The sequence below is a fragment of the Asparagus officinalis genome, chromosome 7 (genome assembly GCF_001876935.1).
Source record: "Asparagus officinalis chromosome 7, Aspof.V1, whole genome shotgun sequence".
In the NCBI taxonomy this organism is placed as follows: domain Eukaryota; kingdom Viridiplantae; phylum Streptophyta; class Magnoliopsida; order Asparagales; family Asparagaceae; genus Asparagus; species Asparagus officinalis.
In genome coordinates this window covers 136022655-136036596 of record NC_033800.1, presented here as the reverse complement: position 1 = coordinate 136036596, position 13942 = coordinate 136022655, and the positions used below count along the sequence as shown (strand labels likewise).

The 13942-nt window shown below is 35.5% G+C and overlaps 1 protein-coding gene across 4 annotated transcripts in view; it reads right to left on the bottom strand.

Annotated features, from left to right (window-relative positions):
- The window catches only part of LOC109848357 (dymeclin), a 15822-nt gene extending 2409 nt beyond the window's left edge, over positions 1 to 13413 (bottom strand). For all 4 annotated transcript variants that reach the window (XM_020417809.1, XM_020417811.1, XM_020417810.1 and 1 more), the window contains exons 1-14: positions 13090 to 13413; positions 9389 to 9628; positions 9061 to 9124; positions 8837 to 8966; positions 8598 to 8742; positions 7393 to 7650; positions 7234 to 7318; positions 4902 to 5004; positions 4483 to 4608; positions 4286 to 4399; positions 740 to 858; positions 538 to 622; positions 303 to 395; positions 111 to 200 (exon numbers count right to left, since the gene is read on the bottom strand). In XM_020417809.1, the coding sequence (XP_020273398.1) occupies positions 111 to 200; positions 303 to 395; positions 538 to 622; positions 740 to 858; positions 4286 to 4399; positions 4483 to 4608; positions 4902 to 5004; positions 7234 to 7318; positions 7393 to 7650; positions 8598 to 8742; positions 8837 to 8966; positions 9061 to 9124; positions 9389 to 9628; positions 13090 to 13279 (1842 nt within the window). In that variant the 5' untranslated portion in view covers positions 13280 to 13413. The remainder of the gene's footprint in view (positions 1 to 110; positions 201 to 302; positions 396 to 537; positions 623 to 739; positions 859 to 4285; positions 4400 to 4482; positions 4609 to 4901; positions 5005 to 7233; positions 7319 to 7392; positions 7651 to 8597; positions 8743 to 8836; positions 8967 to 9060; positions 9125 to 9388; positions 9629 to 13089) is intronic.

Below are 13942 nucleotides of genomic sequence, written 5' to 3'. Positions count from 1 at the left end.
AGGGAAGATGCTAAGATCTTCTCTAAGGCACATAAGGAAGCCAAAATTTTCCAGAATGACAACACAATTCCCAAATAACTATGCAAGTATTGCAAGAATATTTAGCATACTGTATATATGTTTTCAAGCAACTCATTAAATCGTGGATGACTCTTGAATGGCAGAAAGACCTCCTGTCGGTGCATTATTGCATATACAACCTGTTAAAAAACAAATTAGAAAATGAATGCAACAACTATTATGATCTGCACAAAAAAAAAAAAAGATTTTCTCACACAAGCAAAATGTCCTGGACACAATACCTCAGGATTCCGAGGCAAAGCATATGTGATGATTGCGTTTAGAATCTCCAATACTATTCTTAAGAAATCTGTATAAATATGAAGCTCCGTCGACTGCAACAGATTCAATATCGCTTCATTAGACAATCATAAAAAGCCAAGGAGGAAATTGGTACTACTAAATTGTCCTGATTCTAGTTTCTAAAAATAAATGGCAAGAAGGTTAACACCATTAGATTCAAAAGTAGAAACCTACCATGTCTTCAGTCGTACTGTCTCCATCTTGCTCAGAAGTAATTTTATGAATTTTATCATTTTTCAATTCTGCAAGTTTGGTATACCTGAGAAAGAAATTGAACAGAATAGGGGGAAACTATTCAGTGTCTCTCGAGAAATTACTGAAATTTGCTAAATTTGCTGCAGAAGAGAAGCAAAGTTCAGAGAAAAGAAGCATATACTTGCGAGAGAGCATATCAAAAAGGCTAACCAGCCTCTGGGATGCATATGCACTTAATCTGTGAACGTGAGGAGCCATGTTTGCCAGGATCGCCAAACAGTTGGTATGAAGGTAGACATCCTAAAAATATCTCCCATGTCAACAATTTCAAAATGAATAGTTTATTTCAGCAATAGCAATCTTCCTATAATTTCTATAAAATTCAAGCTTCACATAAAGTCAAGCAATGGATTATGATATACCATGAATCCCAAGAAGCAAGAAAGTTTCGTACTTCCAAGTTTAAGTTCTCCACTAGATGTGGAGAATTGATTAGAACATAAATAACAGAGAATTCTTATTAAAGCATTTTAGCTCTGCAATATGCAGCATATAATATTCCTTAATCACCGTGGTACGAGTATCAAATATCAAGATCATGCAAGTGCCAGACAAGGCAGCAAACCAACTGATGACCAGGACATGTAAGGCATACACAGCGGCACTGCCAGGTCCCCCCCCCACACACACGCACACCCACCCCAGCACACACAAAAAATGATGCATGTGTAAGGAAAAGGAGAGTGGAGAAGACAGCAGATGAAGAAGAAAAATGTTATATTGGCAGAAACGGAGAAAACCAAGTTCCTAAGGCATGGCCCCCACCCCCCCCCCCCCCTCCTCAATGGAAAAGGTGACAATAAATTTATGCTTGCATGTCAAAAGTACGATGATAACTCAGGCATATCCAGGTATGAACGATAACTCAGGCATATCCAGGTATGAACAAATGCAAAACAAAACATGACCAACTAATCCATTACTCCCCTAGAACTCAGTAAATAGGTAAAAATCTAACCAGACCTCCGAGGGAAGTACAGAACTGAAACAAACAAATCAAAACAGAACAAGAATACAAGAAAACAGAGCTCTTATGGTCTTTATTGGAACGTAATATCAACCAAATATCTCCTTGTAACAACTTGGGGGCAGGGGATGAGCTTCAAATCTATACAACGTTTAATATCTTTCTTGCCGAAGTCTATATATACGCAGCAGCCAGAAACAAGCTTCTCCTGAAGCAGCTTGTTGGCTTTTTAGGTCTAACTCTACACCATTTTTTGAAACCACTTAATGAACAGGGGCCAATCTCTAATAGGAGTTCTCAATCCCATTACTCGCAAGAAAACTACAATCAACTCTTGAGAGTAATGACATTGGAAAACAAGTGGTTTATAGTCTCTATGGCAATAGCACATAATACACATCTATCATCTTGTTGAAAGCCAATTTTCAACATCCACTCCTTAGTTCTAATTCTATTCAAAGTACTAAGCCATGTTATGGAGGGTCTACCGTCTAGGACTATAAGCATACCTCCTTTTCCTTACATTGTTCTAAACCGTTCAACTTTATCATGTGCACAGACATGATTCATATGCACTCTTACAAACTGGCTTTTCTCAACAGTGTTCTAGCAAGCACTTTTCAGCCTAACAAGTCAATTATCACTAGCACTCTCGGAAGGTAACAAATGAAAACTTAAAAACTTTGACGAAAAGGCTTCCATAAACCCAGTTTTCCCAACCCTCCCTCCCTAGATTCATCATCATTTCAGACAGGAGACTAACTCAAATCAGGTGAAAGATGATTGCAAGAGTGGAAGTAAGCTACTTGATAATGAGTGGGAAATTCCCAATTCTTAATGTTATATCGTTTAGGCTAAATAGCACTTATATACCCTATTGTTTCATCTATTATACACTTATACACCCACACTTGTATTTGGTAGCAAGAGAATATCCTAAAGTTTTTTAAACTTGCACTTATATACATTCACTTGTTATTGGTCGCACTAAGATACCCTAAAGTTATGAAAACTTGCACTTAAATACCCTAAAGTTCTTAAAATTGGCACTTAAATACCCTAAAGGTTTTAAAATTTGCACTTAAATACCCTCATGTTTGCATAATTAAGGGTATTTATGTGCAAATTTTAAAACCTTTAGGGTATTTAAGTGCTAGTTGTAAAAACTTTAGGGTATTTAAGTGCCACCAAAAAGTTTGGGTATATATGTGCAAGTTTAAAGAACTTTAGGGTATTCTTTTGCTACCAAATATAAGTTGGGGTATACAAGTCAAAAGTAGGTGAAACAATAGGGTATATAGGTGCTATTTAGCCTATTATTTATTTCAGATGATGAAATTGTGTATACGATGTATTCTTCCTACTCTCTACTTTTCATCATTCAAGAAAATACAAGACTCATCCTTTCAATCTATTTAGAGTTTTGATTTTGGGTTTTACTCCAGTTCCTTATGACTTCGCCTAGAGTGGGAGGTTTTTTCTATTATAGGATTTTAGAAGTTTTCTTAAGGAACTCTATCATTGACCAATCTTGAATTGACTTAATACTTAGAACTCTACTGCATTTGTACAAGTAAAATATTCTCCTTTCCTCAGCTAGCTAGGACTACTAACAAGTCTCCAGGAACTCAGAATCCTATCAGCTGAAATAGAATTTTAGATTCTGAATTCAAACGAGATCTGGATATACTGACACATTTAACAGCTTGACTTGTTCAGCAATCAGTCCATAACAACTTCAGGTCACATCTGTTTCACGTAAACTTGGAGTTGTTGTAAAGCTAAAGAAACAATCTTTCAGAAGGTGTTAATCCTATCTTAAAATTATTTGTCTGCTGCTGCCAGTAACTCCAAAACCATTGTCATTCGTAATTCAAGATCATGGATCAGCAGCAGAGAATCCCTTGATTTTCTGGAGTTATACCCCCTAACAACTGTACTCTGTGGTTTAACTGATTATTCTTCACAAATAGTTCTCCATCAGGATGTTAGTCGCACAACATCGTCGATCTCGGCCAAAGTTGCCTCCATTGTTTTATCACGAGACATAACCTCCGTGTGAGCATCATATGATTGCATAGTGTTGTTCTTGTTTCGGTTGTAGGAAAGACAATGTAAAGCTTGTTTTTGCGCAGAGCTAGTACAAGAGAACTTACGATGTCAGTAGCCCTTCAGGCAGAGCTAGTGCTATTACAGTACAAGGGTGTCAAGTGTGAATCGGGATGTTTAAGATACTGACTAGTGTTTTGTGTGTGCGTGAGTGTACTATAGTCAATTTATACATATACTGATTACAAGGAATTGCATTCACCTATGAGCACGAGACTACATGGTCTTAATCGTACAGACAAACATGAAGACAGAACAAGTTTAAGGAGAATTGAATGCTCAGTTTTTGTATGGGTGAAAAAAGTGTTCAGGGCACTAGCATGCAAGCCATATAACAATGCAAGCAGATAATTTCAATAAGCAAATGAAGTGGCCATCATACAATGTAAAAGTGGAGTTATTAAAATGAATGTTTGCAGCAAACTCATAATGCATCAGAATATTTAAAACTTTTTAGAGATATAGTTGCAAACACAGGAGTACAAGTTAAATCTCTTATAAGATATCCCAGGTAAGAAATACATCAAAATTTTCAAAAATACAAATTTCCAATTAAATGAATGTTAAAGAAGTATCGAAGGATTCCCTCACCCGCAACTTGGAGAGATTGTACTTCACAGTTCTTATAAGTATAACAACCATCAAAGAACCAAGAGATGTATGATGGAGAAGACGCTCTTTATACCATGGAACATTTAGAAGAATCTGTAAATGCAAATTAACTGCCTGACTCTGCCAAATTATGAAACTTTTACCATGTACTATCAAATTATGATACTGGCTCTTACCAGCTTGTGAATGCTAGCATTGAAAGATGAGTCCTGACTAAGAATGAGGAGGATAATTAACAACATGTAGATTTGATTGGACGTCCTCCTTGAAGCATTGTAAAGCGTTTCGAGGATCGGCATCAACTATCGACAATTTTGACAAATGAAAACATGATTAATTAGTGTAAAAAACAAAACGAAACTTGCTTAAGAAGATAAAGTACATCCCTACATGCACAAGTACGAGACCAAGAACATCTAAATCTCGACTGAGTGTGATCTTAACACAACATGTATCAAGATTTTCTGCCATTAGATTCATGGAACACAAATTTGCAAATCATTCTTTGCAATTACCCTAAATTCAATTAACCGCACCATTCATGCCTAAAAAAGACAGGTATAAATTAAATCATCATGTGGGACTAGATAAGTACCAATGTATCCAAATCAGTTCGCACCAAGACGTACTCCAGAAAATCAGAGTTTCCATGGAGCAAGGAATAGAGTAGCAAGACAGAGCTCTCTTCAGCCAAGCACCTTCACAAACAAATCCATCATGATGAATAAAAAATGCAATGTGGTAGAAAGAACTACTAGTTATGCAAGAGATTTCATGATTCAACTATCCGCATATGGTCTTCTTATTCCAGGTCCTGGGCAACCTTATATCAGATCTTGGGTGAATGATCACATGTTCTCTAACAGGAATACAGGCAGGGTGAAAATTGTGAAACTTGGTTGACCAAATTCCGGTGAATAGTTGCATCATTATCATATCTAAATCAAAAGTATATATTAAACATAGCTTATGTAATTGCATATACAAAAGAATAACATGTCCCAAAAAGGAGTAACCAACAATATTGAGAACTGCGTACAAAAACAATTAATGGACAGTGGGATGGAAATTGATAAATTCCAAGCTTATGACATTAGAGGCAAGAGAAAATTGTATAGTATAACCAAAAAAATATTGGGGAATATTCGCATGTTCAAGATTATATTGGGGAATATTCATATGTTCAAGATTTATATATTATATATATGCTGACTATTAACTATATTGATGTAGTTGAACATACAAAAGGATTCAACAAAAAACACAAAAGCCTCAAATAGACGACAAACATCAACACAAACCCATGGATGATTGTGAATGTCCAATAAAATAGAAATTGTTAAATGATTATTGATGTACAGTTGATTAATTCCAGAATAGCTCAAAACAACTCATGCATTTCCAATGTTAAAGGACATCAATTCAAGCAGAGCAGAAATGTGCATTCTTTGATCATAAAGTACAAACTTTTAAATTTGACGAAGGATATAGAAAAATAGAAATAGTTATTGGTATAAGTTGATTAATTCCAGAAATAGCTCAAAACAACTCATGCATTTCTAATGCTAGAGGACATCACTTCAAGCATAGCAAAATTGCACAATCTTTGTCATAAAATGTACAAACCTTTAAAATGCTTCACTTTTAAAATGAAATTTCCTATAAAAGGGTCTATCATTTTTTATAAAAAAAAGAAGACTAGGTTTATCTGCAAAAGAGTACCATAAGAAAATACAATAGTCCTAGGTATTGAGGACGGTGTATTCTTTGAACTAACAGATTTCAGATTCAATTCAATCATCAATGCATATAGAATAGAAGTTTCGTCTGAGGAAATATATATACTTCTCATACTAGTTTTCAGGTAGGTTTAAAAACTTCAAATCCATTGACATGTTACCATAGAAAAACTGATGCTAATTAAACTTTTGGTAGTATATTATGGATCATTTCAGTAAATTGTGCATGTTTCTGTTACTAAATTACAAACACTGGAACAGTAAAAACAGTAGCTACATCCAATAGTTGCATGATGCGAGAAGTATCTGTGAACCTGTAACCAATTACACCAACTTATTCATAAATTATATATGTATGTATGTATTTATATCATGTAATGTATGTATGTATTAAGCCATTAATCTAGCACATCATGTCTCCTACAGCCACCAAAAGAAATATATACATCAAATTCCTTTACTAGTCACGCTGTTATAGTTCTCCTTCAGCTACATTAAGGTCCATCATCACATGGGATGCCAAAAAAGAGTGTTTTAGTACTCGTCTAGAAACCAACCAAGTTTTGCTAGCTTAAGGCAGCCTATCACAAACTTCCTCTATCCTGGCTTACACACTTGAAGAAGATACCAATGTGAGATGAAAGAATAACCAACAGTAACTCATCACCTCATAGCAGAGCCTAAGCTCTCTTTTTTTTTTTTTTTGACTGACCAAAATTTTTGGAACTTTCTATGATTACTACAAAGTTGTGGTATCCATAAAGCATATGTTACCCCATTGGGCCACTGCAGAAAACAAACATATCTAAACTTTACTGGAGAACTGATTTATGCAGCTCATACAAGTTTTATACAAGTTCTAACTTTATGCAGAACCAAGAAACCAGATGTGCATTTTTCCCATGGGAATTAATAGTCCTTCATTGGTGTATATAAGCAATATCTTCTAAGGAATGATGCTCTCGTAATTGAAATTTTTAAGTTAAAATCATGAAGCCTTTCCAAGAGCATGTCTAACAAATATAAATAGAATAGTTATCAGACATAACAGGTTAGGAGTCCTAGCATAGGATTGCCACAGTTGTCAAGTAACACATGAATTATAAATAAGTATATTGATTGAAAGTTTAACAAATATAAACACTACTCATGGATTATAAGGCAAGTGAAAATATAAATGGTTCTTACAATCCAAGTGTGTCAAACAAGGATGCAAAAGGTAATCTCACAAGTGGTCCATTCTGTGCATTCCCCTCTATATCAACGCGATCAACTGAAATCAAACAAGTAATGATTATGCGCAAGGATGTAATTAACATAGCTTGAACACGGAGATGAATGTCTTACATTCAATATCTCGAGCATTTTCAAGAGCCTTGCAGTAAGGGTTGTCATAAAAGACTGAATTCTCCTTCAAATAGGTACGAGAGTCAACATCCTCTAAGTTATTATTTGCAGTGGACATATCCACCTTAACACACTTTCTGTAATGAATAAGAATAAGCAAAACAAGTAGACTGATGTCTGCCAATGGACTTCTTGAAACTTCTCCACTTGAACTAACTAGATAGTTGAATGTATAGTATGGCAATAACACAAAGTTTGCTGCAAAAACACACAAATAAGAAGAGCACAGAATCAACAGCAAGAAACTAATGGAGAACAAATTAGGAGGTACACAACAAGGTAGAGGCCATAACCAAAAAGTTCTGCTTGCTAAAACATTTAAAGAAACTCTAAAAAAGACTTTATTGCTCTTACACAAGAGTATGAATTCCTTACTTCCTTTTACCTTAACAGAAATTAATACCCCAAGTTATCTTGCAGTTTTGTATTTAAACTTTTGATTTAACATCTTTTGCAGATTCTATTATGATGTCGAGAGGCTTAATTTTATATTATGATAAATGCTCAGTTAACAAGTGAACATGCAACCAAGAAATAAGAGCAATAGTTACTGTCGTGCCACCATCACTAAATGATTATAGCACCAAAACTACTATATATCTCTAGAACTTCTGATGACATTTAAGATGAAAATATAAGATGGCTAGGTTGGTATTTAACAGGTATCAGCTTTCGTCTAGGGGAAAGAGACATCTTCTAAGACATTTATTCTTGTATTTTTCATCACCATAACTGAAAGCAATGATCCTTCAGAAGGACCAAAATAGAAAGCTAAGAATCCACTGACATCATGTAATCTTTACATAGCCTTTTTGTTTCATGTTCGAATTTGATGGCCACAGTACCCTTAGGAAGGAATACTATGAGAAAGCTGGTAACAACTGCTGATCCCACATGGAATAGGTCATTTACTCAGCATGTAACAACTGCATTTGACAATGTATTCACAGTGATAGTAGGTTGACAGACATGCCAATCAGCAATGCTACCACGATTAGTGATAGACAACAGGACATGGTATCTGATGTACCATATCCAATTCAATATCCAGTGATTGAACTATGGAGGTATTCAACCAATGAAAAAGCATAAAAACAAAGTTGCACACAGTTAAAATAAGATGGCAAAGAATGAAGTAACCGTACCAGCAGCAGAACCAACTCTCTGCAGAACACCTGGCTCGTTCCCATCTGAATAGACAGGATAGGCGGTACCCCTAAAAGGAATACGCGGTCTTGTGATAAAATTCAGCAATAGTCTGCGAACAACAGAAGTCACCACAGTACCTTCCTGCAGAATAAACCCAAAACGAGACTGCCATAAGCAAGTTTATGAATCCAGGGAAGAAGAAGATGATGATGATATCTGATCCTTTTTTCAGCACCTGAAGCATTGCAGCATCAATGAATGGATGCACATCCTTTGGAGCTGGGGTTGGCCCTGAACAAAGTTGGGTTGACATGGCCACCATCATAAAGTTCAGGAGTTCATGATGGAGAAGGCAAGAGTGAGCACTTGCAATAAAAATACAGGTGCAAATCAGAAGCATAAAATATGGATAGCCTTAGAAGATAAATAAGATATTTAAAGAGGAAGTCAGGAATGTACTTTACATCTGATGTACCAATGAAATTAAGTACACCTTGCATAACATAACTCTCAATCCTTTCACCTGCACCAAAAACAAGCTATAAGATAAACTACAGACAGAAATCTCAGAAATCTCATACTAAAAATAAACTAATTTTTCTAAAATAATCTGATGAAAATAAAGGACACTGTTTGGAACTAATGATAGATCTAAACTTGAAATCCATATTACATAAAAAAAAAAAAATTACATCATGAAGCCAAAAGAGCATCCAGTCAAAACACAGAAAAAAATTACTAAACTGGCAGATACATATCAACTATGAATGGAGCGATGAAACATTACCCAAAGGCAAAATGTTCTGCCCTGCTTCGGCATCATCCAGGCTAAGATACAGTTCTTCAAAGGTATCAGTTGTTGCATTTTCAATAATGAACTTGAGAAATACAGATGATATGTATGTTGCATTCACAGCCTTCATATAACTCAAAGATGATCCTGAAGCAGTCGTCATGCACTCTTGCAAACACCAAACCATGTGAACCAAAATTTTCGCAAGGTGTCTTGTTTGATAGTTATTCTGCGCTGTATCATGCAAATTAAAAGCAATTAGGAATAAATGACAGCGGAATTAAAATCTAACTTGGCACAAAAAATTGTCGCAAGAATGGAAGTGATAAGATGAACTGAAAGATGTGATTGTTCACATAGCCAAAAAAAGACGCAGTCTTGCAAACACCAAACCATGTGAACGAAAACTTTTGCAAGGTGTCTTATTTGATAGTTATTTTGAATCATGCATACTAAAAGCAAATAGGAATAATTGCCAGCAGAATTAAAATCTAACGTGGCACAAAAGAGTGTTGCTAACATTTAAGTGATAAGATGAACTGAAGGATGTGATTTTCCTCATGGCCAAAAAAGAAACAGACAAGATAACTGCATATAAAAAAGGGGTTGAAGATACATAAAATGTTTCATACCTCAATTTAAGAGTCAAATTAAGATTAGAATGTCCATCGACATAAAAACCAATGATAACCTAAGAAATGAGAATTCAATATAGAAGCTTCAGACATGAGAATTCATTAAGATTACAGGCATAGACCTCACACTTATTCAGGCTTCCTTTCATGTTCTTTCACAGATTTCATGGAAATACTACAAGTTAGAGTGAAACGTCTGTTAATGAATCATCTAGTGCTCTAAAAGTAGGCTGGCATGTCAAATATGCTGGTTTTTAGCTACTGGAGCAACTGTATGGCCAATTGCAGAGTGAATGTTGTTTTTTTTATTGAAATCGACGACATGCCAGCTGAGCCCTGATATTTTATTATTCTACTTTTTTCAGAGAGCAGTAATTTACCTTATTTTAGGTACTCTTTATTTTTCTTTTCTTTTTTTCTATTTTGTTTTTTTTCTTGTGGGTGTGCAAAAAGCTGTCAACAGGATGGAATAACCTCTGTCTCACTTTTTGCCCTCTCTTCCCCCATGGCTGTGTTATTGCAATTGAACTGGCACAAAAGAACTTTATGTTCTTCGTTAAAGGTGTTCTAAGTTCTCTTACTGATTTGACACTAGAACCAAACCCATGAATGTCCGCATGCACATGTTGTATTACACTGACAAGAGTTTACTTTCAAACTTTGATGCTTTTACAATTCCTATTGACTGTTGGATGCTACAGGTATTTAGGTAACAAGTTCTTGATTTAAGAGAACTTTCAACTTTCATACTAAAGTACAAAACTTATAAATCTACCAAGGTTTTAAATATCGGTTATCGAGGATTTATCAGACGGTCAAAATCCATATCGGATATCAGATATAGGGGAAATATCAGGGATAAGTAGTATTTATCAGAGTGATATTACCGGATGGTGTGTATACATAATATAATATCCTAAGATGTGATCTAACCATACCTAATGAAATATAGACATACCAAAATATAAATAATTATGTTTAGAATCATTAACCAATGGTAGAAACTTGCTTCTTGATCGCACGATGAAACCATTCAAGTGCATAGTTAGTAAAAATGGAATAACATACAAGCAAATAACAAGATAACATAAAGAATGAAGAATCATCAACATAATTATTGTGCAATCATGAGATTATAAACTAACTTACCAAGTTGAGATTTATGAGCCATGTCAATATTCATAAACAAACATAAGCTAATCATCAAACAACCAAGTTCCAAAAGCAACAAATAGTTTATAATTTTTGAACATCCAAAGAGCAAACCCAAACCCAAATTAAAGGCTGATAATTTTAATATTTTGAGCCGACAATATTGGCTGATAACTCACATTATCGCCGCATTATCGCCGATAAACATCGAAAAACGATAACCGATTTAAAATCAAACTTATCATAATGGAAGGCCCCCAAAAACGATAAATCGCCGATAATGTTGGTTAATCGGCCGATATTTAAAACATTGATATTTACTTCCCTACTATTTTTAGATAAAATGCATACAGTCTTCTATGTATTACTAAAACAAGTGGAAGAGACAAAGCAAGATTCTTAGTCAGAGTGGCATGTTGATATATGATCTTCCAAAGGCCCTTAAGACTAAGAAAGCAGAAATTATAGTGCAGTTCTTCCCTGGATTGCCTTTACTTTGTTGCCTCTTTGAGTAGTGCATCTCCAAGGGCAATCTTGTAGTTGATCTCTACTGTTGATTACTCACTCAAATATGTGTTTCAAGCCTGTAGGACAATTCCTCAAACAATGTCCTTATTTTGCATGCCGTTCTTTTCTTTGGTTGTCATCCTAGTAGTTAGTAGTCAATAGATCAGTTGGTCATAAATCTGTAAAGTTGAAAGCTTCCTTAGTTACGCAAATGTAGCACACAACCCTAGTCATTAGCTAGAATGCAGAGCTAACCTTCCAGTTGTCATCCTAGTAGTTAGTAGTCAATAGATCAGTTGGTCATAAACCTGTAAAGTTGAAAGCTTCCTTAGTTTTGCAAATGTAGCACCCAACCCTAGTCATTAGCTAGAATGCAGAGCTAACCTTCCACTTAAAATCCATGAAATACTAGGCCACGCCCTTGTCAATGCTGAAACCAAGAAAGCATCCGAATGTACAACCTTTTGTGTCAATTAGTAAGACATGTTTATTTTATGAAATTCACAGGAATGACAACCAACAATTCAACTACTCATGATCAGTGCATTCAACATAACCATCTACAAGCCATGTGAAAGCCATAACCTTCCCAAGGCTTCCTTCTAGACCCATCTTGTTGCAGTGCCTTTTAGTGCTAGCCTCCCTAAAACTTCTCTACAGAGAGTAACTAGCAACATGTATTCACTTTATAGAAGGCTGTTTTTTTTTTTTTTTTTTGGCTTGAAGCCCACACTCACTACCCACACTCCTGATCCTATAATACATATACTGAAACAAAATACCATGTGAATATCCTATAGAACAATTTTTCACTTTAGCCCTTTTAAATTTTTTTTATTATTAAAATCGACCCTTTTTTCTTTTATTTATCAAAACCGACCCGATTTCTTGATTAGCGGCTTAATCACATTCCTAATTAGTCGGGGTTGCCAACCCCGACTATTTAGGAGGGTCTTAAACCCTAATTAGAAGCCCTAAACCCTAAAAATTAATTTCCTAAATAGTCGGGGTTGGCAACCCCGACTAATTAGGAATGTGATTAAGCCGCTAATCAAGAAATCGGGTCGGTTTTGATAAATAAAAGAAAAAAAGGTCGATTTTAATAATAAAAAATTTTAATAGGGCTAAAGTGAAAAATTGTTCTATCCTATATCGTACAGAGCGGACAAATGTAGAAGATCACCTCATCTCCAACTTTTACAACTTACAAGGGTAATCAATCAAATGGACTCCTTTTGATAAGTAGCAACTGGATCTCTCACTCCGCTAACTAGATCTCATAATTTTCACTAACTATTCAAATTTCCAGCTTGCATGCAAGAACATAATTACTTAAACATCGACATTTGTGAAAAATAACAGAAAAATAATCAAGAATTCATTTCTCTTTGTGAGACTCACCAAAGATCTGGCAGGCTTCAGCAACGCGATGCTGCGGCCATTGGCGATCGAGGGGGAGCTCGAGCAGCTTCTTCCAGAACTCCGACGAGATCGGGTACGATTTCTCCCCGACGAACGCTCCGATCAAATGCTCCTCCGCCTCCGGCGGCCTCTCGCCGCTCCAGCGAGGCGTCGACGGAACCGCCCCCATTTCTATCGGAGACTGCTTGATTCGTATGTTGAACCCTAGATCCGTGAATTGAGTGGAGATGAGATCGAGGGCTTTAATGAGAGAAGACTTCAAATTTACAAAATTGTTTTGTTATTTTTTGGGGTTTTTCAGGTCGCTGAGGCGCGTGTATAAGTGACGGCAGGTGAAGTTGAGATTAAGAAATGACATATCTACCCTCGACTTTCTGCGGATAACGGCATGAAAGCCTGTAGAAAGGTAGGGGTATTTTGTCTTTTATTGGGAGTACTCGAATTTAGTCGGTGAGAGATTCATTTTCCTTTTTTTATAATTGTGAGAAGCTAAAACTTCTTTTTTAAGAAATTTTAGTCCTCCTTTTCCTAACGCAAGTCAGTCAATGCCAAAATTTTCCAATGAAGAACGTGGCAGTGGAGCGATGAAGACGCATTGATTAATTTTATCATTTTTTGATTAACTTATTGCCTAAGTAATTTAAAGTTTGAGGAGTAGGAAGATTTGTTTATTTATTCGAAAAGACTTTTCTCTCACACATTTTAGTTTACTAGGTCTTGTGCACGTACAATGCATGTGGTTAAATATCAAAATAATTTTTTTTATTTATTTTCTTACTATAAAATAAGTCAGATCCATTTTGAGTTAAAATCTATAAACATGGATTATTAC